This window comes from Microcebus murinus, chromosome 10 (assembly GCF_040939455.1).
Source record: "Microcebus murinus isolate Inina chromosome 10, M.murinus_Inina_mat1.0, whole genome shotgun sequence".
NCBI lineage: Eukaryota > Metazoa > Chordata > Mammalia > Primates > Cheirogaleidae > Microcebus > Microcebus murinus.
This window is the reverse complement of record NC_134113.1, coordinates 16,735,384-16,763,066: the sequence shown is the minus strand read 5'-3', so window position 1 is coordinate 16,763,066 and position 27,683 is coordinate 16,735,384. Positions and strand designations below refer to the sequence as shown.

The following is a 27,683-nucleotide window of genomic DNA, read 5'->3' as shown; positions in this document are numbered from 1 at the left end:
TCATTAGCTTAGGATGAGTTCTCACCATATTTCTTCAATTTCAAGGTCAGTATACTCACACCATAGTAAACAGCAGTGACACCAGTGGTGAGCTTAGGGAAGGGGTCTGGAGGTTTCCTGTGCAGCTGTCAGAATGCATTTAGTGATACAGAAAACAAAATGGATTGAGACCACTACAAAGAAGTATGGAATACTTTTCTTATGCTTGAGTTTGTAGTCTAGTTCCAGAAAAAAGATAAACCTAAATGAGGTGTCTAAAAAAGATGTAAATTAACAGTTGATAAAGCTTTCAGAAATATGTGATTGTCAAATAAGTTTCAAGGGCAAAAAGGTAAAACTTGGTATTTTTTCCAGTATAGGCTATCATAGTACTTATTACACTGTATCATAATTTTAGATACTTCTCTCTTTACCCCTCTGAAGCTCTGTTATCCATATGTAGCCACATGTGACTACTTAAATTAATTAAAATTTTATATTAAAAATTCAGTTCCATAGTCATACCTCATTTTAAATGCTCAGTGGTCATATGTGAGTAGTGGCTTACTGTATTGAAATGGTGCAGACATACACCATTCTAGCATTTTTCATTATCGTATTTCTATCATTGCCAACAATGTTGCTCTAGAGTGTGAACTCTGGATAGTAATCTTTTTTTTTTTTTTTTTTTACCTTAAATATTTAATAATGCCTGTTATATAGTCAGCTTCAGTAAAACTTTGTTGAATAAAAGATAGGATTAGGTAAGGTATTTTGGAAGAGCTGTTTTGAGGAATTCACACTTGAGCCAAAGGACTAGCAATCCTTATTGACCAAGAACATGATAAGAAATAGTATGTTAGAATGAATTGGGAGGGTGGATGTAAGGACTGTCTTGCATGTGTTTAAAAGTGCTTGTGCTTTGAAGTAAAGCGGGTCCACGTTTCTGACTCCATTCACTGAGTATATGACTTTGGGTAAAGTACTAAATCTTCCATGCCTCAGTGTCCTCATCTCTAAAATGTGCGTAATATTTAATAATGAACCATATACAAGGCACTGTGCTCAGGTTAGTGCCCATATTTAAAGGACTTAGAAGAGCCATTAAGAGGTAATTGTGCAGATTGTGTTCTGACCAAGAAAGTATCTGAGGCAAATGTTTCAGGACAAGAACCTAGAAGAAATTCCATTTATAATTTTTGAAATGTCTGTTTTAGGAACTAAATTTCTTAGCACAATTGTTTCTGTACTATCTTGTTATATCTTTTTAGACTCTCAATTTTGTAGAGCATTCCATTGGTTGCAAGGAGAAATTGAATAAAAAAAATAAAATTGGAGCTGCCTTTACTGATGATGGCTTTGCCATGGGTAAGCCTAATGGAATTGTTTTTTCATTAATTTTATGTTCACCTTATAAAAGATTCTTAGAAACATTTGCTTGATAATAGATCCATATGCTCTTTATAGATTTGTTTTTCATGAGTAGTATTTACTGCTTTTTTCCCACTGGGCCATGTGGTTGATGATATTTGTTTTCTGTCATTTACAGCTGTCACTTTATGCCTTCTTGGTATTGCTGATCACCTGTCTAGTTTGACCTCATATTTAGATTGTGGTTTTATAGTTTTAGCATCTTAAATTTAGTTTCCCTGGTTTCCTTGTAGTTTTCTCAGTTGCTGTCTTTTTAGCAGTGGAAGTTTTTATTCTTTACCCTTATAGCCATGTGATTCTCCAAGTGATTTATATGGCTATGATTTTTATTTATTTTCTTCTTAATTGGTTTGTGTCTTTAGTTTTTTATACATTTTTAAAGGAGAGATTAAGCCATCTTGCTAAACCTATCATTTGTACCTTAAAATGTAATTTGAAAGAAGACTAATTTAAAATGGTTAGCTTAGTGCTAGTAGGTGTTGGTGAAGGAATAGAATACAACTTCTGTACTCATTGTAATTTAACTTTAGTTTTGCTAATAACTGTAGGTGTGGCTTACATTCTAAAGCTTTTGGATCAGTACCAGGAGTTTGACTCACTTCACTGGTTCCAGTCTGTTAGAGAGAAATACCTGAAGGAGATAAGGGCAGTTGCTAAGCAACAGAATGTGCAGTCAACGAGTCAAGATGAAAAACTGCTGCAAACCATGAATCTCACTCAGAAGCGACTGGATGTCTATCTACAGGTAGATAAGCATAAGAGTCAAATCTGCTTTGACTTACTTTTTGCTATCTGTTACTTCTTAATATCTGAAAAACAGAAGCCTTAAAGAAACTGCCAATTTAACAAGATGAATAATGGTAAAAAGAGTATATTTCAGAATGGATGTTACTTGGAAGCCATTTGATTCAGAACTAAAAACTGATGGGTTACTTAGTTCAATTTCTGTATTTATGATTTCCACTGGAGCTTTTCAAAATAATAAGACATTAAAATATAAATATTTCTGATATATTTCTGTAAGTATCTTCAGCTTTTATTTCAAATTTTTTTTATTTACTTAGGAATTTGAATTACTATATTTCTCACTGAGCAGTGCAAGAATTTTCTTCAGAGCAGACAAGACTGCAGCTGAAGAAAACCAAGAGAAGAAAGAGAAAGGTCAGTGAGTGACTTAAACTTGGAAAAACTAGTAACTGTCTTTCATAATAGACACTAATGCCCTATTTTATCTGGTCAGACTTCTAAGCTTCTTTGTCCTTTTGGAAAATAATATAGACCTAGAAATATGTCTTTTAAAAAAGTAAGACCTATATAGATCTTGTGTGATATATTGGAATTTACATAGTTTATGCACTTCACTCTGTGGCAATCCTTTAATGTCCCCATGACACATTTCTCTCAGATTTGAAATTTCAGAACAATTGTCTTCCCTGAGAAATAGATGTTTCCCTTTTTCTGACATGGAAATCGTGATTTTTTTTTTTGCTTGGACGAGCAAAACTAGATACCCTTATAATTGTCATGTTTGCTCTTCTCCTTTTTAAGCTTGTATTTCATAAAATTTTCATAAATCGAAATATAAAAATTTCATAAAACAAGATATTTTTATTTATCTTATTTCAAATTTTAAAATACTTTTTTGTTTTTAGTTTGTTTTTTTTTTCACTTGAGACAGAGTCTCATTCTGTCACCATGGGTGGAGTGCCGTGGCATCATCATAGCTCACTGCAACCTCCAACTCCTGGACTCAAGCAATCTTTTTGCCTCAGCATTCCGAGTAGCTGGACTACAGGCATGGGCCAAGGAGCTTGGCTAATTTTTTATTTTTAGTAGAGAATGGGGGTCTCGCTAAGGCTGGTCTCGAATGCCTCAGCTCAAGCAATCCTCCCACCTTGGCCTCCCAGAGTGCTAGGATTATTATAGGCATGAGCCACCTTGTCTGGCCTTTCTTTTTTTTTTTTTTTTTTTGAGACAGAGTCTCGCTTTGTTGCCCAGGCTAGAGTGAGTGCCATGGCATCAGCCTAGCTCATAGCAACCTCAAACTCCTGGCTCAAGCAATCCTCGTGCCTCAGCCTCCCGAGTAGCTGGGACTACAGGCATTCGCCACCATGCCCGGCTAATTTTTTGTATATATATTAGTTGGCCAATTAATTTCTTTCTATTTTATAGTAGAGACGGGGTCTCGCTCTTGCTCAGGCTGGTTTCGAACTCCTGACCTCGAGCAATCCACCCGCCTCGGCCTCCCAGAGAGCTAGGATTACAGGCGTGAGCCACCGCGCCCGGCCCTTTCTTTTTTTTTTTTTTTTTTTTTTTTTTTTTTTTTTGGAGATTTACGGATGGAAGTACCTTTCTTTTTTTTAATATGGAGTAAAGATGACTCATTTGGGTAGACCACTTGTGTGAACTACCATATACCTTGACAATGTTGCATAAATTATTATAAATATTACTAATATTAGTTATTTGATAGGAGTGTATCCAGGCAGTTTTGGAATGTATACTAAGTAAGTAATAAGCATATTCTTGAAAAATGGTTTCAGGCTGGAAGATAACTCAGTATTTATTAAATGGAAATTTGTCCATATTACATTTCGGTTCATTTTCAAGACTAAGGTAAATTAGCAAAGCCATTCAGAAGAATTTGAGTCACTATTATCTAAATTGGGAAGAAACTTAGTTATTGCTTAGGTTCTGCTCAGGCATTTCATGATTCCCAGAACCTTGTCTACAGCCCAGATACTGGGAAAACTCTACAAGTAGATTGGACATTGCTTTAAGACCTAAAGCATTGAAACAAAACAAACAACCCTTCTTGGCAGTGGGACTCCTTGCTTTGAGCTGTTCATCTTAAGAAACTGTCTAGGGTTTGTGTCGATGTCTGTCATTTACATGTCTGTATCACTCTTATGCTTTAAGACACTATTTCAGTTAAAGATTGCTTGGAGAGGTAATGAAAGTTACTGAATACATTAGTCAAATAATCTTTGTTAATGTAATATGTGCACATGACATTTTGCACAGAAAGTGAATTCTTTCACAAACATAATAAATGCTTTTAAAAAATATTTTTAAAATACATTATTTAAAAAATATACATATACTATAATTTGTTATAATAAATTATAAATACAAATGGAAAGTTGTTCATTGTGGACAATTTTGATATGTGAGTTTGCAGCCATGTTGCTATCAGTAATGGCAGTGTACTGTAACGGTGATTTCTTGGCCCAGCTGGAGGAACTGGCATGGGGGAGCAGTCCTGCCTTAGATAAAGGGGTATCATGATTCCACAGGAGAAAGTTGCTCCTGCAGTTTGAAGTCACAGCCCAGATGCAGTTCTGATCTCTCTCAACTCCACACTCATTAAAACCATTTGAAACATTTATAGTACTTAGCCTAGATTTTTAAAAAATTTAAAGTAATTTAAGGTATACTTTGTTATGTTAGAGAAACATTTGATGGATACAATCTTTTATTTGGAATTTAGCAATATAGCTCTTCTCAAATTTTACTTCTTAATTCATTTTTAAAAAATGACCATAAATGTCCATTGTTATTTTCACGCATGCTTCCAGAAGAAACTAAAACAAACAATGGAGACCTGTCTGACAGCATTGTGTCTGCTGATCCTGTTGTGAAGTGATATTGATGGTATGCATTGCCCACATGAAATCATCAGAGTTGTGTTAAAACTTTTGCCAATGAAATGGATGTTATAAGCTGTTGATGAATTGTTTCCTGGGTCACATATCTGGAAAATATATAGAACTGCAACTCTTTAAGGCAGTGCTCTACTTCCAGAGGCTCTACTTTTCAGCGGTTGAGAATGAGATTGTTAAGTTGGATTTTTGCCTGGACTTTAGGCTAGGAGACGTTTCTAGGAACAGTTATTTGAAATGAAGTTATAGAAGGGCAAATCCAGATTCATAAACTATCACCTCAGACCTCTTGTAATCTACGTGTTTGTAATTTTTATTTGCATAGATCTTTGATCCATTTTTATCTCAAGTCTTTGGAAATTCATTGCATATACCGTATATAGCCAGTAAATACATGCTTATTAATAAAAGGAATTGAGCCTGAGATTCATGAAACATACATATCAATCTTTTTATAAAAGGAATATATGAAGATGGCTTTGATACTAGAGGTGAGACGCAAGTGTGTTAATACCCTATGTGTACAGTATAACTGATGATCATTCACTCATTGTTAATTTCATGTGACTGAAAAGCGCTGCTGATGTCTTTGATAAGACATTTTATAACTAGTTTACATTGCTTTGAGAACATTTAACCTCCAACTGCTTTAAATTTAAAATTTACTTAATACTCAAAATTCAGATAAAGCCATAGAATCTTGTTTGAAGCTTCAGTTCTGTTCTCCTTGGTTGAAGGGACTATATATGATACCAGAAAAAAAAAGAATGAATGAATTATTTCTACATCTAAACTCAGGTTTCTTCTACATTAGGTTGAATTGAAATCTTAGTGATGGTTTGGACAGACTTTTTCTTTATATCAAGTATAATCTAAGACAGTAATAAGTGTACTGTTCAGGCTTTTAAAAAATTACCACTGTGAGAATAAAGCTCTAATAAAATCAGTCTCTTACTGATTTAAAAAGTACAGAAAGATTTTGAGTAAATTTAGTTCCCAACAAGCTATTAGCTTTATTTTTGTAAAGGTATGTCAGTTGTTAAATACTTAATCCTTTTTAAAAATATAATGATACCTTTACAATAAAAACAAGAGTTTAAAACTTGAAATGTAATACAAACATCATTTTGGGAAATGCTTGATTTTTCTATTGCACTTGCCCACTAAACATTTCTTTGGATAAATCCTTCAAGTAATTCTGATATTGTTCTTTAATTCCAGCTTTTGGAATGGGTGTACAATGCCCTGTCTGTACTCAGTTAGGGTCAGGGTAACTTTCCCAGCCTATGATAAATACTTTTAAAAGTCAGAAGAAGAATATGTAGGAAATGTTTTTTGTTTATTATGTAAACTTGGCTTACAGAATTATGGACAGTGGATGGATTAAAGGCATTTAATATTTGTAATTCATACTAACTGTAGAAATGGCCCTAAAGCATGCTGCATAATTAATAATTTATATTTTCATTATAAATGTTTAATGATTTTGCATTTGATTATATCAAATTAGTCACCATTTCATAGCAACAGCATTATTTTTTTTCCTCTAACTTCCCAGAACTACCTTATAGAAATTGTGATTAGAAGAGAATCAGATGTTCTCTGTTCATTGTCCCCACACATGTAAATTATTTTATCAGTACTAGATAGAGTTCACATGCTGACTCCCTGGGTACCTATAATTGAGAAGAGAGTATTGGATTATTATTTTACCTTTAGTTCAAAATGCCATTGCAATCTGGATAAATTACAATAAATTCATATATTTGAAATAAGATCTTGGAAATGATTAATATTTAAATGGTATTAAACTGCAGAGGAACAGGGTTTCAGTATATTTATACTTAAGTTCATATATACATTTGGATGATGATTTTCCTTGCTAACATATTAATGTTTTTATTTTTTCAAACATACTGTAATTTAAAAATTGTGAGCATTTGTTGTAAGTTCACAGAAAACTTAATATTGTTCAAATTCTCAGGAATTAAGGACTAACTATAACATTGTCAGTTCTAATTAAATTTTGTAAAAGATGGCAAGTTTGTTACCTCACTTGAGTGGGGCTGCCCCCTCCCCCCAGTTCTAAGATAATACAATATGTATAATAAAACATTAATAAATATAATTTCAAAATTTTCCTTCCCTTGGATGTTTATGTTCAAAATTGAATCTCTTAAACCAGTAGTTCTTAACGTTAACCTTTTTGTGGCCCCTTTAATTGAATAAAAGATATGGAATATCTTTTTTAAAAGGCTTGCATATTTATAGGCAAGGGAATAGTTTCCACCAAACCCTCAAGTGCTTTTCCTCTGAGGGAGAAACTGCAGGAGTTTCTGAGGTGGTAGGAACAGGCTCATTCTTAATCTTTGTCATTTGCATGTTACTTGTTAAATTTTCATAGTGCTTTAATATACATTTCAGTAAGTTGTGAAAAAGGCAAGTCACTCATTTTTCTAAATTGAAAAATTATTTAAAAATATATAATGCATGCAAGAGTGTATAATATGTACTATTTAAAGAATGAAAATAAAGCACTTGGGAAGCCACCACCTTAGATAGAAGCTCCTACAGTTTCTCCCTGAGAGGAAAGCACTTGGGGGTTTGGTAGCAACCATTCCCTTGCTCTCTCTAGTTTTACAATCTATCTGTATTTTCCTAAATAATAAGATAATGTTTTGCATGTTTTTAAACTTAATATAAATGAGATCTGTGTTTATGACTTTTAACTCAGTATTTTTGAAATTCATCCATGTTGATGCATATAGCTGTAGTTTAGTTTTACTTATCGAGTGTTTTCCATTAATACAGCTATTTAATTCTGTTGATAACATTTCAGTTATTTTCATATTTGGGATACTATGAACAATGCTGCTGTAATTGTTACCGTACACATCCCTGAATACATTGTTTTGAGTTTCTCCAGGGTACGAACCCACAAGTGAACTGCTAGGTGGTATGGCAGGTTCACTTTCAAGTTCACTGGATAGAATGCCAGACTATTCTCTCATCCCAGCAGTGGACGATTTCCCATTGCTCCATTCCTACCAACAGCTGAATTTTTGCAGTCTGATGAATATAAAATGTCTCTGTGGTTTTAATTTGCATTTTCCTGATTAGGAGACTGGGCATATTTATTTACCAGCCTTTTGCATTTTTTAATCTATGAAGTGCCTTTATGACATCTTTTATATTTTTGTCTTTCTAATTGTTGGAGTACTTTATATATTCTGGATACTGATTTTTTTGTTAGTCTTATGTGCTTGCTAGTACTTTTGTGGTGTTTGTTGGTGAAGTTTTAACGTATAGAATTTCAGTCTGTTTTCCTCATGATTTGTGTGCTTTATGTCTTAAGCCATACAGTCCCCTAATAGCATTTCAGTTTCCAACCTAATAATTGTTCAGGACTTGCGATTCTATCCTTCCACTGAAAAGGTCTAAGCAAGAAAAAAAAAACAAAAAACCTCAGGGCACTGTGGCTCTTGCAGCCTGTCAGAAAACCAGTTGATCTAACACAGTCAATGTCATTCAAATGTGTAAGGCATTAGTGAACGCTGAACTAATAATTTTATGGTGTGTAATCAAAAAAACTCATACAGGTTTAGACCAACTCACTGTCTCTCTGATGGAATACAAATTATAGGAGCGGATTCTTCAGGTTGACCCCCTGCTGTTAACTAATTTGGGGTTGCAAAAATTGTTTTATTAATCCACCATTTTAAAAGCAACACTTTAAAAAAATTTTGGCAGTGGAATCACATTATTCTACTCATGTTGAATAGAAGTATTTTTATTAGTGTATCTCTTCCTGCTGTGACTTCATTATGCTCTAGTGTTTTTGGAAATTTTAGAACTGACTTTAGTTTTCTTGAAGGAATGTTTGAGAAAATGACCACAAGAAGCAAAAGACAGAATAATTTTTATTGCTAGGTTAATTTATTACAAAGATAATGACAAGTCTACTGAACTTGGTAACAAACACACTGTACCAATTCAAGATCATTATTCTTATTTCATAGGTAGGAGGAGTAGGAAGAGGGATAGGGGAGTGGACTGGGAGTCTAGGAACCAGAAGTATCAGGGTGGAAAGAGGAACTTTATCCCAAGCCCCATAACCAGTTGTGCTTCAAGTGAGTTTTAAAATTAATTGGTCCCTCCTTGAGGGGAGGGTATGGCTCAGAAGAAACAGGAACTGGTAGAGCTGCACCCTGTCTACAGTGATTCACCACTAAAAGTAATTGTATCTAGGAGGACCTTAAACTTCTGAATGCTAGTTCAGTAAGGCTCCACTGTAAACCATCTTTTGTGGTACTCATTGGCTGTCTTTTTTATTGCATGATGTCTGGAACAGTTACCAAAACTAGACCTGCATCTTTTCTAGTGCTTGGGCTTCAAAGTAGTGCTTGTCACCTAACTGGACAAAATAATGCTATTAGGTCCATTTATGACCTAATTATGTGCTGGATTATAAATACTTTTCAGAATGACAGGCACTTAAAGCTCATTAAGTAAAATATAAAAATAGATTATATTAATAGGAAATATTTAGTGTTTATCAAAGTGTAAATCTAGGCTTTTGCCATTTTTAAAAAAGGATACTGAAAACCGAAAAGAGATGACACTCAAATAAAGTGAACAATGCATTTTTCATAACTGTTCTGAGTGCTGAACAATGCAATCTAAGAAAAGGACTTACCACAAAGCACCTAAAATAACATTTGTAGATGGGTAGGAATGTTGTCAACCATTTCTTACTGTTTCTCTCCCAAGTCTCAGTATCAAGGCATCAAGAGTACATTCCACAAATGATTGTCAGCATTCTGAAAGCAGGTCAGTGTGCCTGTATGTCAGAGAAGTTGAAAACCCTTAAGGAGGTAGCTCCCCTTCCTGTGCGCTCTTCCCCCACAGGCGCAAGTGAGTTATGCTTCAGATTCTGCGCCTCTGTTTTCACTTGGACTTCCATCATTGTCATCTGGTTGATCATTTAACAGTACATATTTTCCATCATTGGTTAGTGGTATGGACAGCATTAATTGAGCCAATGCTTCTGGATCCTGAAGTTACAAGAGTTTAAGAGGAGAAAAAAAGAAAAAGCTTAAGATGCACTTCAACTCCTCTGGCTTGGCTTTCAAAACATGTGATCAAATTCTGTGATCTAGCCTCATTCCTCCTGACTCATATCTGTGTGTGCCTTCAGCTGGGTCTCTGCTTCTCTGAAAAAACTCAGGCACATTACTTCTAGAATGTAGACTGAGTTTCCCTCTCAGCCAAAATATCATTTACATAGCCAATGCAAAATCATCTTCCCAAAGAGTCCCTAGAGGAACTTTCTTCACAAAACTTTTGTCTTCTAAATCTTTAAACCTCCTTCTTTTTCTCTTTTTTAATCTATACCAGGAGTTAGCAAACTATGGCCACCTGATGCACCACTTACTTTTATACGTAAAGTTTTACTGGAACACAGCTGTGCCCATTTACATACTGCCTATGGCTGCTTCTATGTTATAACAGCAGAGTTGAGTAGTTAACAATAGAGATAGTAAGTGTAAAAGGCAAAGGCCTTTATAGAAAAAGTCTGCCTATACCATTAAATGCTAACTTGCAGTGTCCGCCATTATTTCAGGTATGTTGGTCTTAGTCCTTGATCTTCCTGACCTCCTCAACAGACAAGTGCACTAATATGGTAGCCACAAGCTATGCTGCTATTTAAATTAAATTTAAAAATCCAGTTCCTCTGTCACACTGGCTACTTTAATCTGCGTATTAAATAATACAGATAGAGATCATTTCCATTATTGCAGTTCTACTGGACAGTATTGAACTGGAAGTCTCCTGGGGGCGGGGACCATATCTGTCTTGCTTACTATAATTCCAGGGATTTTCTTATACAAACTAGGTTCTCAGAAATCTGATGGATGAATGAAAGACTGTAAGCTGCTGAAAAACAGGGAGGTCTCACAGAATCCTCATTTCTAATAAGCTCCCAGGTGATGTCTGTCAGTGCTGCTGGGCCTGTGCTCATATTCTGAGGAGCAAGGCCTTAGAGCACATGGTGCATACTTAAGTTTTTATCATCTTAATAAGAAAGGAAATCTAGCCAACTAGTATGCAGACAAGAAAATGATAAAGCAAGAGCTGCAACAGTGATATTTATTAAGAAGTCCCCATATGTTACCAGTGAATGTGGAATCAAATGGTAAAAAAAGTCAGGTGATTAGCATGCTTAAAGATAAATCCCAAACTTGGCTACACTGCCCAGCGAGTATCACTTTTTAAGAGAAATCTTAGTGTGTGTACAGATGTTTTCTGAGTGGTGGCTAAACCAGCACTAGAATGCTCCTTACCTTCTGAACCTCAATAATTTCTTTTCCCAAATTAATAGCATAACATATCTGCAAAATACAAGAAAAGTAGTGTTTGGCAAAGGTAGAAAAGGATAAACATTTTAGGAAAAAATGTGATGTGAGAATACAGTGAGGTCACTGTCTGCTTACATCCACATGGGAACACCGGACCTGGCTGCAGAAGACTCATCACATGGGGCCTAGAGCATTAACATCCAACTGTCCTGCCCTCCCATTGCCAATTTATGCTGTACAAAAAATACTCCAGGTAAGTGAAAACCTAAGTTACCCAATGTTTAAAATTCTTAGTAGGATATTTTTTCCCCTCTCTTAACTGTATTTAGATACTGCATGTTTACATACACAGTGGCAAACAGATAAAGGATTAATTTTCATGAATTCTAAATAGATGTAGTCACAAAGTTTTTCATACTAAATCAAAAAAACAGCTTAGATGTACTTTTCTGATATCATCTTCCTTGGTTGCTCTTTGAGACTAGTTATTCTCCATTGTAACTTTTGCTTTAATTTTTTTTTTTAAACAACAAATTTTGGGGAAACTGATTTCAATATTTCCTGATATCCCTACTAAACAGTTCTGTCTTGCCAATAAAATTTTTCCTCATTCACTCTATTCTGGTTGATGTGTATTTTTCCATGGGGAAATCTTAATCCAGTTAGTTCTCTTTCAGTGAGGCCTTCCCAGGAGGTAATCATCTGAACTCCTGGAGGCATGCAGAATATTCAACTAAATATCCAGGGGGATAGTGCAAAAAAAACCTTTAAAAATGGACTTGTTTGGATTATTATGGAATCTTAATATGAAAAAGACAAGACCTTTTCTCCTTCTGAGTTGCTTTCAAAAATGTATGTGCTCAGAGACTCTTCTCCTGTGGACTCGGGATCACGGATGACGAAGCCTACTAGTCTCTTGTTTTCTTGATGAGCAGCAAATTGTGTGACACTGGTAAGTTCGAACTGAGAAAAAGGGGGGAAAAAGGATTAGATCATACAGCTAGAATTAAACAACTGATAAGGTTACTCTCTATGCAAAAGTCATGAGAAAAGTGTATTGTTAGTAACATTTAATTTGGCAAGTCTTTATGAAATATGTAAGTTGTGTTTAAGGTAGACATCATGGAGTAATCACTAACATGTTGAGGTACTTACATTGGCTCTTGATACTTGGGTCTGAGGATCTATCAACCTGAAATTTAAGAGATTCATTATATCACAAATGTTGGGTAAATTTACATTCTTAGAAGAGGAGTTTGTAGACTAAGATCACACACACATACCCCCAAATATGAAAAATAAGGCCTGTGCGAGGGTAAGGTGAGATAGTTCCATGTGACTGTGTGCTGTGGTCTCTGCCTTTGTTGAACCTGTGTAGTTAAGGCTCAGGGCATCTATAATGGAAGCTTACATAGCAAATAGAAGAATTAATTTCATAGTATTTTGGTGCTTATTCACAGTAGCTGCATCATAATTCTCAGTTCTGCTATGTAATATGGACATACTCTGTACAGCCTTCTTCTCAACCGTCATTGACAATTTCCTCTGAAGTGCTAGATGAACTTACTCTAACATTTTTAAAAAGAAAAATATCGGGTAGGGGAGAGAGAATAGTGAAGGGATTTTGACAAAACTAGTCTGTATCAGTTTGGGTATAAGAGAAGTAATTTAATAGGTATTCCAGAATATATTCTCTAACAACATTTTAAGCATCACCTATAATCATGTTGATGTAACCTGGAAAATAAACTGCATTAGAGAATTTACTGCTATCTTAGATATATAAGTTTCTATTATATTCTTCTACTTGTGTTAGAGTTGTTAAATAGCATGGTATTACATATTTAAATTGCTGAATTCCTATACATTTTATAGGTGAAAGCAAAAACCTGTTCTGTTTGTTCAAAAATGGCTGTAATTCCATTTATATGAAATGTCCAGCATAAGCAAATTTACAGAGACAGCAAGATTAGTGGTAAGTAGTTGCCTAGGACTGGGTGGGTTGAGAGGGAAAAAGGGATTGACTAGCTAATGAGTATGGGCATTCTTTTTTTGAGGTGATGAAAATGTTTTAAAATTGTGGTGATGGTTGTTTAACTCTGAATATACTAAAAACCACTAAGTTGTACATTTAAACGGGTGAATTTTATCTCAATAAAGCTGTTATCCCTCCCCCAAAAGTTACAGTTTTAAACAGAAGTAGTTATACTTGTTAAAGCACAGGATTTATAATCAAAAGGCTCAAGACTTGAGTTCTGACATGGCTCCTCACTTGATCTTGTTAAGTGACCTGGACTTTTCTCACTGCTTCATCTATAAAATCAAAATAAGAATCCCAACTTCTAAGAGGTAGTAGTTATGATAATTAATGAGAAAATACATATAAAATATATAAAATTTTAGGTAAACAAAACTTAACAAATATTCCTTGTATTTATGTCCCCATTAATAGGTATGGATTTAATAACTTTTCTGAATATAGATCAAAGTTTTGCTAAAGTTGAAATAACTTCCTTTGGGTATTTTGTAAAATTTTTTCATAAATGAAAACTTAAGCATATTTGGTGGATAAGGTTCAAAAGTTTGCTGTCTAAATCAGTTAACCTGGATTTGTCTCTTAAGATCTTCTGATTTCCTGTGATCCATACATAGTCTCAGAACCTATTCCACTAGGGGGGAGTGTGTTTTTACTGTGGCAAAATACATAAAACATCAAATTTGCCATTAATGGTATTTAGTATATTCATAATTTTGTGTAGCCATTACCACTATTTAGTTCTAGGACATTTTCATCACCCCAGAAGTTAACTCCATCCCCATTAAGCAGTCATTCCTCATTCCTCCCACCCGCTGGCAACCTCTAGTCTGCATTGTCTCCCTGGATTTACCTGTCTTGGATGTGTCATATAAATGGAACCATACAATATGTGGCTTTTTGTCTGGCTTCTTTTACTTATTTAACACAATGTTTTTGACATCCACATTGAAGTGTGTATCAGTACTTCATTCCTTTTTAAAGCTGAATAATATTCCATATATGCATATACACTTGAGTATCCTGTACCCCAAATGCTTGGGACTAGAAGTGTTTCACATTTCAGATTTTTTGTTTTTGGATTCTGGAGCATTTCACATTGGAATGCTCAACCTGTATCATTTGTTTTGCTGACGGACTTCTGGATTTTTTCCACCTTAGGGCTATCATGAAAAGGACTGCTGTGAACATTTCTGGCTATACAAATTTGTTTGAATGCCTGTTTTTAATTCTTTTGGGTATCATGCAGGAGAATTCTATAGTAATTCTATGTGTAACTTACAGAGAGACTGCCAAACAATTTTCCATGGCAGACAGGCCATTTTACATTTCCACCAGCAATGGATTCCAATTTCTTCACATCCTTGCTAAACACATTTTTTCTTCTTCTTCTAGGCATCCTAGTGGGTATGGAGTGGTGTATCATTGTAGATTTGATTTGCATTTCCCTACTGATGCTTAGCATCTTTTCATGTGCTTCTTGGACATCTGTTTATCATCTTTGGAGAAATGCCTCTGCAAGTCCTTTGTCCATTTTCTAATTGGGTTGTCTTTTTGAGTTTTGTGAGAGTTGTTTATTAAAATTGTTAGTACTAAGATACTTATTAGATGTATGATTTGCAAATATTTTTTTCCCATTCTGTGGGTTGTCTTTCCCTTTTTTTGGATAATGTTTTTTGATGCACTGTGGTGTTTCATTTCCTTTGATCTTTTTGGTTAAAACTGTTCCATGACCATTAGGATTATAAGAACAATGAACTAATTTCTGTAAAGGGTCTAAGACATACTTGAAGAAAAGCTTTTTAACAAATATCAGGTTTTATTCAAAAGAACCTAATTCTCAGATAAAGTTCATCACAAATGAAAAGGACGGATTTAATAATGGAAGAAACTATATTCTGATTTTTGCTGAAGTCCTAGTTACCTTCTGTGAGGCTAACATTTACTGAGCACTTTCCATGTGCCAGTCAGCTGTTATTCCTCAGGACAACACTACAGGGTGTCAATACAGTTAAGAAACTGAGGTACAAAGGTGAAATAACTTGCTCAAGGTCATATAACTAAGAAATGCCAAAGCCAGAAATAAATGTAGACATTTTGGCTCTAAAGCAGTGCTGTCCCATAAAAATATAATGTGAGCCTTATACATAATTTAAAATTTTCCAGCAGCCACATTAACAAAAGTGGAAAGAAACACTTGAAATTATATAATCCAGTGTATCTAAAATATTACCAGTTAAACATATAATTAATTTTAAAATTGCTAATGAGATGTTTTACATTCTTTTCGGGGGGGGGTAGATAAAAAAATCTTAGGAATTTGGTATGTATTTAACACCAAAAACACATCTCACTTCAGACTAGTTATGCTGCAGGTGCCACCTGTGGCTACATCATTGGACAGTGCAACTCTTCATAGAGCCTGTGCTCATAACCGTGGCTTCACGGTCTTACCACCTGAGACCCCAAAGTATGTAGTCAACATTGCTTGGCCTCTATGACCCTCTCAACAAATAAGTTAATCATATTTTCCCTGTGATGGTCCAGTTATTTGGGGCAGATTCATGTTTTTTTCATTATTTATAAACAGTATTCTCAGAAATGAAAAAGCAAAAGCCTTCCATTTTCAAGCTCTGAGATGTAATATAGAAAACTCTAGAGTGATGGCATCTTCATAAATAATAATACCACAGGATTTTTAAAGATACCAGTTCTTATCTGTAAGGGAGCATCTTCTGGCCTATTTATCTTACAAAATCAAAATGTAAAAAAGGGTGGGGGCAAAACAAGAGTAGCACCTTCACTTAATCCAAGCAAACAAACGTCCTAGCACCAACATTCCAGATGGGTGAATATGCCTTAAAGGAGGAATCAGATGAAGCCTTAAGAAAGTCTGAAAAGAAACTGAAGGTACCTCAGGTTTTGACTGGTGACCACCAGGTGGGATTCTGTCATACGGAAGATGTTATGAATAGCCCGAGCAGCCAATACTTGTCTCATCGCTTCATAAATCACTTCAGTAGTGCTGTCTGTTTTAACAGCCATTGATCCCAAAAACCGAACTATAAACATCTGCTGCAAAAGCGAATCTGCAAGAAAGCACGCTCTGCTCAGGATCGCACGCACTTCCTGGCTGCAGCTGATCTGCGCACCAGTGTTAGACGCACTAATGTCAGATGTGTTGGTCTGAGAATCAGCCGAAGACCTCAGGTTTTGCTTCCTTTCTGTGGAGGACTTTCTACCAAAATTTCTCAGTACTGCTTTTATAAACCAGTATTGCCAAAGCTCTAAATCTTCTATTGTTTACATTTTAAATGTCAGTTTGTTTGGAACTACTTCATTAGACTAGGAAGTCTCCTCTTTCTTACATATAAAATGAGACGGTGGTACCATATGAACATCCTTCTAGCACTGAAACTCTAGGAGACTACACGTGGTGACGGTATATACATTTTACCTTTTGTCTGAAAATAAGTGCATCTCCACTAGATAATAGAAAATTGATTACTGTGGCCCACTGGTAAAGTCCTCTTAAAAAAGAAAATGTATTTGCAGGAAATAAGACCTGATGGGTTTCATTCAATTCGTGCATATTTTATACTGAAGGGGAGTGTGATATTTCATAAACTAATGGAGATCAGCACTGGCTTGTTGATAATGGCCCATAACCTGAAAAAACGAACCACCACCATAACTGGAAGATCATGACGAATGTCTAAAAGATAATCATTTTTTTCTGTAAGAAGAATAATTCACTTAACCATCATTTTAAACTGAGAAGCCTCCCTTTTTCCTCCCTCCTAAAAGTAACTTAAGGGTTAAAAAACATATTAGGAACATATAACTGATGTAATGTTATAAACCGCTACTCCCATATGAAGATAGTTTTTATGTGGGTGGGGACTGTTCACAAGTTTGTAAGTTTTTTGTTTGGATTATTTACAGTGTGTCCTATCTGAAAAAGTCTGCTAGATGTAGTGGAGAGAGCCGGGTTTAAGGCACAGCCTACATTAACATCATTAAAAAACTTTTTTTTTTTTTTTTTGCTTAAAAATTGTAAAGAATTCCAATTTTCAAATCCTACTTCTAAATTCTAAGTGGGATTTCATTCTAATGATACTCTCAGACATGACCCTGTGGTAAAGTGAGGTCTTGCTAGCACTTCTAGTTATTAAATTGCCTTGGCTGGGAACTGAAAGTCTGCTCCATGGGGTAGCAGATTATGGTCAGCTCTGCTGGGTATGTTCTTAGGTACATTATAAGAATGTAAATCAAAGATGTGAACAGCCTAAATATTTATTTGTATCATTTTCAAATTAAAAGAGTTATTTGTTGTGCTGGTTTTCTAAAATGGAACACCATGATACTAATATTTACAATTCACCAAGATTGCATTTTTTTTTTTTTTTTTTTTTTTTGAGACAGAGTCTCACTTTGTTGTCCAGGCTAGAGTGAGTGCCGTGGCGTCAGCCTAGCTCACAGCAACCTCAAACTCCTGGGCTCAAGCGATCCTCCTGCCTCAGCCTCCCGAGTAGCTGGGACTACAGGCATGCGCCACCATGCCCGGCTAATTTTTTATATATATCAGTTGGCCAATTAATTTCTTTCTATTTTATAGTAGAGACGGGGTCTCGCTCTTGCTCAGGCTGGTTTTGAACTCCTGACCTTGAGCAATCCGCCCGCCTCAGCCTCCCAAGAGCTAGGATTACAGGCGTGAGCCACAGCGCCTGGCCTAAGATTGCATTTTAATGTGATCATTTGATCCTCTTTGAATTTGTTTTGTAGAATGTGGGCTGGGTGTGGTAGTAAAGTGTAATTATAGCACTTTGAGAGGCTGAGGGGGGAGGATTGCTTGAGCCCAGGAATTTAAGGCAACATGTGAGATCCCATCTCTCTAAAAAAATAATGATAATAAAAAAACCTGATACCAGATTTAGATGTGGCAACATTTCTAGGCAGGAGCTACACAAAGGATTTGGGTATGGGTAATGGTGAAATAGCTATAGGAGAACTTTCAGCTACCCCTCAGTTTTTATCTAAGACCTGCTCCCACTGCATGTGTCCTACTAAATTTTCACAGAGTACAACAGATCTTCAATTCATACTCCAATCACAGCTCTCTAGAACATGATTTCACAACTTATTTCAATGGCCCTTGTCATTCTGTGCAGGAGAAAGAATAAGCACATCAAACCAGCCACTTACCTTCTGCTTCTGGAAAAGATTCATCCTCAGTTTCACCAAAAGGGTTGATACGCCTAGGGGAATAACCAGTTAATAGAATAAATCGTGACAGATTCAGCTAAAAAAGAACACTTAACACTTGAACTCTAAGTTAGAATGGCAGCAGTCTTTGGTGGTGGGTGGGGACGTAAGAGATGTCAAATTTACTTTCACTTCAGGAGATAACCTCCCCTAGCCCATACCTGCCCCCTCTGTTCTGATCCAGGAATTCTGTAGCAGGAAGTACAATATCAAACTGAATCGGTGTTCCAGGTGCAATCAGTTGTTCTGCTTCAGGTACACTGGCTGCAGTGGTGGGAACAGTCTCGTCATTTTCCACTTCTGAATTTTTCAGGTTCTGGCTGGAGTATAAAACAGGATAAAAATCAAATCCTTTTTAACCTATGCTTTACATTATAATTAAGTTAATACTTTTGAATGCTGATGTGTCATTTACAAATAGAAATATAAGGGAGAAGATTTTAATCAGTCTCTCAGTCTATTCTACAAATAAATCTTCCTAAAACCTCATTCATCTCCTTGGCTAAAAACCTTCCAATCACCCCACTACATACAGTTCTCTCTGCTACACAGCATTCTGCACTGAGTGTTAGACCTGTGGTCCCCAAACCCTGGGACCCAGTACAGGCTGCCTCTCCCACTTAGTATGTCCAAATCTGAACTCACGTCATCTCTACAAACACCATCCTACCCAGGTGCTCAGCCCCTATAAGAGTCATCCTTTGATCTGTCCTTTCCCTTCTGCTGTACATCCATCACAGTCCCACAGGTTTTACCTCCAAAATAAGTCCCAATCCCTCTACTTTTCATCTCTGCTGCAATCCTGGTCTAAACCACCATCATCTTCTGAACTGCTGCCAGCCTCCTCAATGGACACCTGCTTACCCAGCTCTGTTCTACATTCCCCAGAGCAGCTGGAGCTAACTATAAAATGTAAAGTGGACTGTTCCTCTCTTTCACACACACATACCCCCCTCTCACAACCCTTCCACGGCTCCCCTGAGCTTCCCTGCCTTCGTCCCTGCCCAGCCTCACCTCACTCCATGATCTCCCTCTGGCAGCCACTCTCCAACTATACTGGCTCCATACTTGCTACCAGGAATGCACTCACTCGGGCTCTTTGCAAGAGTGGCCACTCATCTTTTACTTTGCAGTTTGACTATGACCTCCGTAGCCAGGCTCTGCACAGGTCTCCTCTTTACTCTCCACGACAGCACCTTGTCATCAACTCCATAGTGATTTTCCCATTTTAACTAAGTATTTGCTTACCTTCTGCCTGTCCTTCCCTTATTAGTCTGTAAGTTTCATTACCTAGGCCAGGCTCAGGCACATAGTGGATACTCAAATATTTGTTGAATAGCTGGATAAATGAATGAACAGTAGATACATAAAAACTGCAGAACCAGTGAAGGCCACACACAGTATTTGCTTAGAAGTAAATGGCAGTTTGTTCCCAAGAACACAATTTCTCTGCTTCTTTCCTCCATTGTCATCGAAACACCTCTTTATTCTTTAGGAGCTGATCCTCATTAAGAATACTGAGAGAGGGATACCCGCCCCACATGGCTCTGGGGCATCTGGCAGCCACATCTGTTACTGTTCCACTCTCTGGGTTAATGCAGCTGGCTGGCCAGACTCATTTTTTTTCAGGGATTCTTCTATGTCCCTTCTGTGGGGTCCTTTTTGTTTAAGAATCTGACTGACTTAGTCTAGAACAGGGGAGAAAAATCAGATACTGAAAAACATGTGCTGCAAATTATGTCTTTTTAGAAAACAAGTTACACCCCCCCCAAGTACTAATACTCCTATGCTATACATCAACACCCTTCAAAGATGGCATGTTAGACCCAGAAGGGCCCTTGGAGGTCATCGAGGTCACTCCTCATGTCACAAAGTGAAGGAGACAAAGGCCCAGAGAGTTGACTGACTTACTCAAGGACACAGCTGTGTATAAGACAGAGCTACCATTAGAACCCATGTCTCCTAACTCCAAGTCTGATATTCTCTCCACTGTGGGCATCAAGCATTTTTGTAACTTTACAAAGAGAAGACAGATACATTTACCCAGGAGAAGACTAACATTATAACCCTCACTGACTAGATCTTTATTTCCGTTTTCTTTCACGGAGTGTTACCCTTAGAGTTGTACTTTAATGAGCTCGCTAACTTGTTACAAACTTACATTAATATAATCATTAATCATAACACTGAACTGTTTCTCAGACGGTTGCCTCTTTCCCATTTTTATTACCTTTGTTCAGGTTCTCATGTTGCTCCATAGCTACTGCTACAGCAACATCCTGTTGGGCCTCTCTGCCCTCTCCTTCCTGCCAACCCCCATCCAATCTATCTATGTCGTGTTGCAAAAGTCTTTCTAAACCTGCTTCTGATTGTCACCCGTTTTCTGAAAACCTTCAGTTGTGCTCTACTGCCTATAACTCCTAAGCAGAGCATACAAGTCTTGCACAATCAGACTCAAATCTATTATGTGGCCTTACCTTCTACCACTCCTTCTCAGGGACCCAGTGCCAGGTGCGTGAATGCCGGCCCTGCACTGCGTAGCAGTGAGACGCTGCGAAGTTACTTACTACTCTGAGCTTTCTAATGACTTCCTTCTGGGGTCATTATACTTGTAAAAAATTTAATGGAGTTCTTTCCACCATGCTACTAAAAGATGGACACCAAATACAGTAATAATTTTAATTTACCCTTTAATGCCTGGCTTTTATTAGCATGGCAAATAATACAGCCCTCTAATATTTAACCAAATGGAAACTCCCATTAAGACAAATGATGGGATTCCTGGAATAAATCTTAAAGCAGTATTCCAAACGAGAAGCTGTATGTGTGGAAATGTTCGTGCTAAATGATAACAGCAAACAAAGAAGGGGGTAAAACCTAAATATTCAATAGCTAATAATAAATGATGGAATAGTATATAGTTATTAAATGGAACAATTAAGAAAAATGTAGAAGTAGTGAAAAATGTATATGTGAGAATACAAAATAAATGTATATATGAAAACATCAGTATGTGTACAGACAAAGCTGGCTGAACAGTAACATGGACACATAAAAGGTGATTTTGTTCCTTATTCTAAACAATTTTTCTTGTTTTGGTTACATTACTTTGTCGATGCTGATAGGAAACTTGGGGGAACTCATGACTAGCAGGACCCTGGATGCGAGTCCTCGCTGCTCAGATACAGCGGAAAGGACAGGGACACTGACACTGACAGGGCTGAATGCTCTCACCACGTGTTCACACCACCTCCCATGTGGTGTGAACGTGGGCAAAATAGTTAAGGTCTCCCGGCGTGGTTACTGCTTCTGTTCAACAGGGCTGAGCAACATGCCTGGGTGGCTTATGTGGATTCAGTAACAGCTCATTTCAAATTCCTAATCCAGAATTTGGCTCCACAAAAGCTAGTTTTCCTTTGTCCTTGAGTTACCTGAGGCACGAGCTTTCTTGTTTTTTTCCAAAACTTGTAATAGGAGTCACTGCCTGGAGAGCCGTCTGATTCAACTTGATTGCGACCGCCTAAAAATCCACAGGAAGACACGCTCAGGCCCGGAGGTGCCTTCAGCTTGAGGAAAGGGTGGAGGGCAGGCAGCTACTGATTACCTCTGGGTTGTCAGTCAGGTAGATCTGTCTGGAGATGTTGTTGATTGCGCATATCCACTGTGGAGGACATTAAAAGAGAACACTGAATCCCAAAGTCACCCACCAGACTAGGAAAGAGGCGAGATAAACAAAATCTTTACCTCATCGTTTTCCTTTCTGCTCTCTGCCTGGAGGATTATTCCCCTGAAAGGAAATGCATGTGAGTAACTAAGTGCTTCCCAGATCTCTGGAGGATGACTCTGCAGGAGCTGAACTCGACTGGGATACCAAAGGGAAAGGGCTGTGGAGGCAGCATGATGGGGAGGAAAGAAAATGGGATTCGGGTCTGGCTCTGCCGCTAATTCACTACATGACCTTGCACAAACACTTCCTTTCCCTGGGCCTCAGATCTTCCAGCCCCTTCCAGTCTGATTCTACAGTGGGGACCATCCTGTTGACCTTCCCTAAGATAGTCCAAGGCCCAGCCACTTCCCCAGCCACGCCCAAAGGAGGGCTTGGCAGCAGGTCCACTCCTTTGCCAGAACTGCAAATCTGCACGTGGAAGACCAGGGGACAAGACAACAACACTGCCCTGCCTGTGCGAACGCCTTAACTCCTTAAAGGGACTCCGAATTGGCTAGTTCCTTTGTTCCTAATATCCGTGGCACATGGGGTACACAGATCTTAGCCCTACTTTATACCTGGGGAAAGTGAGGCCCAGAGGAGTTAAGTAACTGCCAGACCTTGACTAGAATCTAGGAATCTTTGTTCCTACACCATTTCCCATCACTAAAGGAGGAAGGATCGGGTCTAAAACTGCTCTGCCAACCTGGGAGAAGAGATGACCCACACTACCTGTCACTGTCCCCACCCCCACCCTGAACACTCCATGTGGCTCTTAACGTAGAACCCCAATGTAGAAAGCAAATACAGCACAGCGGCTCTGACTGAGGGACAGGGCCACTCCTCTCCCCACAAGCAAGTGACCCTGAAGCACCTCCATAGGGCTTGGAATTCCTCGGGACACAGCTGGAAAGCCACTGCTGTGGGTGAGAGGGGATCCCGCAGGCGTGGGACCTCCTGGGAATGACTACAGGCTGCCCAGTTTTAACGTGTGACCTCTTCTGGCCCGAGGCCCATGGAGCATGTGGGAACAGCATGGTAACACATGACACTGCTGCCACTGAAGGCACTGTGCTGTTCACCACTGTTTCAGCTGGAAAACGGACTCCTCAGGCGGGTCTTCCTCCCCACTCTCCTCACCCCGCCCTGCCACAACACGAACAGCAATGCTCGCTCGTGAGGACAGGCAGGGAGGAGCCACAGCCTCCTGCCTCCCGCTGACAAGCAACTACTCTGCCGCTTTCACATGTAGGTCATCTCTTCCCCAAAGCCACAGGCAAATCCTCACTGGGGCTCCTGAAATAAGGCAGGCTGGATCCCATATGGGTCACGTGGCTTCTTTAAGGAGAGTATAAAATCATCCTCCTGAAAGGTCAACAATAGTGGGAATAGGGTCTGCCCCATGGAGGGCTGGCATGGAGGAATGAGCTAGGAAGCCCGTGGCAGGGGTGAACACTTGTGCTCGTCCCAAATAAAACCCAGGAGGCATACGATTTTCCATTAGGAGTGGTGATCTGGAAGCAGTATCGCCGGTCTTCACAATCCACCGCCATCACGGAGCAGTTGTCCAGGTCCTGGATCAAACCGCCGGCCACAGCTCCCCTGGGCTGACACATGAGATTCCCGCCTTGGGTGAAGAAGTAAAGCCTCTCCCAGGTGGTGGTGACCAGCCCTGTTTTGCTGTATGAGTTATGTTTTGAAGAGCCCATTAGTACTAGAAAGCATGAGCAGCACCTCTAAGCCTTGCTGCCTCTCTATGGGTACTGGTGGCATTTTAGAAATAATGTGGTTTTTTTAATATATTAAAGCAAAACTGCTTTGAAAGTCATTCAAGTGAAAAGAGCAGCAGAAGAGGTACAATTTAGCTTGAATGATCTGGGACGTTATGGGCTCCGCTCCCAAGGGAGATGCCAGTCCCAGGCCAACTCCAGGTTTGTATCCCCTCTCCCCACGGCAGCCATACTCTGGCTTCTACACCCACTATCTGGAACTAGAATTAGTCCGTCACCATGAAGAACTCGAAACCCGGAAGATGTTTTCTCTAAGACGTGGAGCTGAACTTCTCTAAATCGAGTTAGAGGCACCAGGGTTACAGCACGCACCCCACAATCCCGGGGGCTCTAAGCAGATTAGGTTTTGCTCCAACTGGAGGTTATGCTGTCAGTGGTCTAGGATGACAACAGTTGAGAGTGGACTGTTTACAAACGGCCATGGTGACCACAGACAAGGGTAGCCTGTGTGTCTTGGCATCTATGACCCATTTCTAGCCACATCTCTCAGTGCAGTTTGGGACCAGGGCCTCAGAGGCTTCCTATGTTCCAGGTGGGACGGGTGCTGTGCTGTGCTGGGAACTCGTCCCCAAATCTCGCCCACCCACCCTCAGACTTTAATGGGCACTTAACGTGGTTTGCTTTTCATGCACTTCCTAGGGAAGACAGATTTTAGAATAAGAGGCAGACATTCTCACTTTCGAAGGTTAAGGTAACCAGCCTTCTGGATGAGGTTCCTGTTGATCTGGGGTGCGGCCACATCAAAGTCAGGCGTGTAAACAGATTCGTCGACAGAAAGTAATTCTTGCTGGGACACCCGCATCTTTTCTGCTTCGGCTTCCAGTTCCCCCTGAATGCTGAAGACAAAAGATGCGGGGTCGGTGGCTCTGCACTGGCCAACCCAGCACTACTAGGAAACAGCTGGCAGCCACCCCCGCCAGCCCTGCAAGGCTTTCTGCCTCAGACGGAGTTGCCAGCCTCCTACACGGCCACAACCCTCACCTAAGGCCCTTAATACTACAGATCACAAGGACTCAAGTCTGCATTATGTGATCACAGGGACAGATCACAGGGACTCAAGTCTGCAAAGTGCTTATGTGACTGCTATTTGAAAACGGAACATAAGAAGTACCGCTGGATATGCCTGAACCCAGCTAAACAGCTTTGCTGCTGACAAGGAGGTATCAATGCTTAGCACTGCTGATGGAAATTCTTGGATAGAAGATTTGACAAGCCTTCCTTAGAGGCTGCATGTGCAGGCTGCCTGCCTGTGAGTCCCACAAAGGAAAAAATGAAATAGTAGGCATTCCAGCACCCTGCATGACTTAGGCGAGGGTGGTGGAAATGACCACTGAGATAGGAAAAGGACTAGGAAGTGGTACTAAGGTGCAACAGAAGAGCCAAGGGCAACGCTTTTCCTTTTCTAACAGCCATGCAGCTGTCCAGGGCTGCGCAGCCCGGCCGTGTAAGCTGGCCACGGGCGGCCCACAGCAGGGTGAGGGGTCCCATGTCAGGCTCTGGTCCATTAGACTCCGGAAAGCCTGGAAGCTTTACCTTGAAACGGCAGCTGTCCCTTTATCCCCACAAAGTGAGGCCTCAGCAGACTACCCCAGCCAGTGGTGACAGTCTTGGTTATAAAGTCCTGAACAAAATCTGCCCAACAGGGCCCATCCACCTGAGAAAGCAAACTTTGGAGGCGGTGTGCCACCTCTCCACTGTGTTAAAGGACATAAAACAGAATTACAAGTGCTCAAATCAGAAGGAACTAGGGACCAGTGGGGCCAGGGTCTCTCGAGGCGAGTTCCTTATGCTCAGGGTTTTCTCTCTCCCGTGGTTGGGCAGCGCTGGGCTGGTACCTTCCATATTCTCCTCTTCCCTGATGCAGCTCGGTTCAGACAGCCAGTCTAAGCTAATTCTGGCTTTTCCGACATTTTAATGGGATGACTAGGTAGGAACTAGGGATGGGATGAACTAGGGTAGGGTAGGAACTAGGGATTAAATGGGATGACTAGGTAGGAACTCTACCACTGGTGACCTGGGACAGGCAGGCTGGAGAACAAACCTCATTAGCTTACCCCCCCCATCCGTGCCACGACTGAAGTAACGAAGGAGAGAAAAATGCCGCTGTTGGGAGGGGTGGGGGCGGGAGCCAAGAGCAGCGAGCTCACTTAGGTTCATAAGCTTTTGCGGGTAACAGCCCTCTTTGAAGATGTGGTGAAAGAGAAGGATCTTCTCCCCCCAAAAATGCTCATGTACACCAGCAGGACATCCTGCACACGACTTCAGGGAGTTTTCAGTAACACCTGCCCTCCCCAGCCCCATGCAGACTCAGGCTCAAAGAAACACTTGGAGCTCGTCCAAGGCTCCCAGGAACAGGGTCTAAAAGTAACTGCTTTCAACTGGTTCTCTTAAAAAAAAAAAAAAGGCATGTTTCATTTAACTAAAAAAATATATATAGGAGCAGTAGACGGATTTAAGAAAAACACAGAAATATATCATCATGGGGTTAGGGGAGGAAAAAAGCTCTGTGTGGTTGTTGGAAGCCATGCTGGATTCCCGCTGGGTTCTGAATCCTCTCACGCTGTGAGAACAGCAGAGCACCTGGCTGTCCGCTATCTGCTCCCAGGGAAGGGCTGCGAGGCTTTGGTGCCACCACCAGATCCCATTCCAGGGCCTCTCTGGGCTAGCTGGCTGCTAACGCGCTGCAATGGGGTGGCAAAACCACTCTTGGCTTGGAAAAGAGTGGCTGTATTTACCCACGCACCAATATAAAACATCCGTGACAGGGTAATAAGCATTCTTAAGCAGAATGCCTTAGCTCTTTGAACCAGAGGATTCAAATGCTGCAAGGTTCACTCTGGGAACTCCACCTGTCACACCTAGAACTTGTCAGGCAGCAGAGGGAAGACTTGCAAAACCAGACCCAGTCTGCCCAGAGAAGGCCACACACCCTGGTTCGGGCTCTGACTTTAATGCTGGGTTGTGGTCCTCTTGGGAGGGCTTGTGCTATGCTTTGGCTGGCCTATTAACAGTTCACGAAAATGGTGACAAGGAGGAGGAAAGACATGGGCTCTAGGATCTGCAAGAAGAGAATACTATGGCATCTCAAAGACACGGGCACAAATGTCTTGCCATCCATTAATAAAACAATCTAGAACATGAAAAAAATGAAGTATGGATGGTTCTCCCAGAAACATAAAAAGCCATGGAATTCTGAGAGTTAGAGTAGGACGAGAGAGATAGTGAAAGACAGGGGAGAGGGTACTGCTATGAAGTGACAATTTATTAAGTTCTCATCTTTAACTTCTTCCTAACATTCCCAGAGGCTAATAACCAAATAAATTAAAAGGCAAAAAACCAAAATCAGATTTCACAAATTGCTTTCTAGCATAATTATAAATCTAGCCTACATCACTCACTGCTGCCAACTATCTGGAAAAAAACAGCTCAGTGACTTTCAGGAAGGAGTATGCGCTT

General features: G+C 39.3%; 2 protein-coding genes across 5 annotated transcripts in view; one reads left to right on the top strand and one right to left on the bottom strand.

The window, feature by feature from the left end:
- The window catches only part of WASHC4 (WASH complex subunit 4), a 57,285-nt gene extending 50,067 nt beyond the window's left edge, over window positions 1-7,218 (top strand). For 2 of the 4 annotated variants that reach the window (XM_076007066.1, XM_076007069.1), the window contains 4 exons: window positions 1,251-1,347; window positions 1,959-2,155; window positions 2,475-2,571; window positions 4,989-7,218. In XM_076007066.1, the coding sequence (XP_075863181.1) occupies window positions 1,251-1,347; window positions 1,959-2,155; window positions 2,475-2,571; window positions 4,989-5,056 (459 nt within the window). In that variant the 3' untranslated portion in view covers window positions 5,057-7,218. Of the gene's footprint in view, window positions 1-1,250; window positions 1,348-1,958; window positions 2,156-2,474; window positions 2,572-4,988 lie in introns of those variants that run through there. The other 2 variants (XM_076007067.1, XM_076007068.1) reach the window with 2 other exon arrangements.
- Window positions 7,219-8,974: 1,756 nt separating this feature from the next.
- The window catches only part of APPL2 (adaptor protein, phosphotyrosine interacting with PH domain and leucine zipper 2), a 50,672-nt gene continuing 31,963 nt past the window's right edge, over window positions 8,975-27,683 (bottom strand). The window contains exons 10-21 of the mRNA XM_012772749.2: window positions 24,905-25,063; window positions 23,929-24,117; window positions 22,476-22,518; window positions 22,336-22,392; window positions 22,163-22,251; window positions 18,893-19,051; window positions 18,672-18,724; window positions 16,381-16,555; window positions 12,587-12,623; window positions 12,254-12,394; window positions 11,417-11,464; window positions 8,975-10,126 (exon numbers count right to left, since the gene is read on the bottom strand). Coding sequence (XP_012628203.2) covers window positions 9,992-10,126; window positions 11,417-11,464; window positions 12,254-12,394; window positions 12,587-12,623; window positions 16,381-16,555; window positions 18,672-18,724; window positions 18,893-19,051; window positions 22,163-22,251; window positions 22,336-22,392; window positions 22,476-22,518; window positions 23,929-24,117; window positions 24,905-25,063 — 1,285 coding nt within the window. The 3' untranslated portion in view covers window positions 8,975-9,991. The remainder of the gene's footprint in view (window positions 10,127-11,416; window positions 11,465-12,253; window positions 12,395-12,586; window positions 12,624-16,380; window positions 16,556-18,671; window positions 18,725-18,892; window positions 19,052-22,162; window positions 22,252-22,335; window positions 22,393-22,475; window positions 22,519-23,928; window positions 24,118-24,904; window positions 25,064-27,683) is intronic.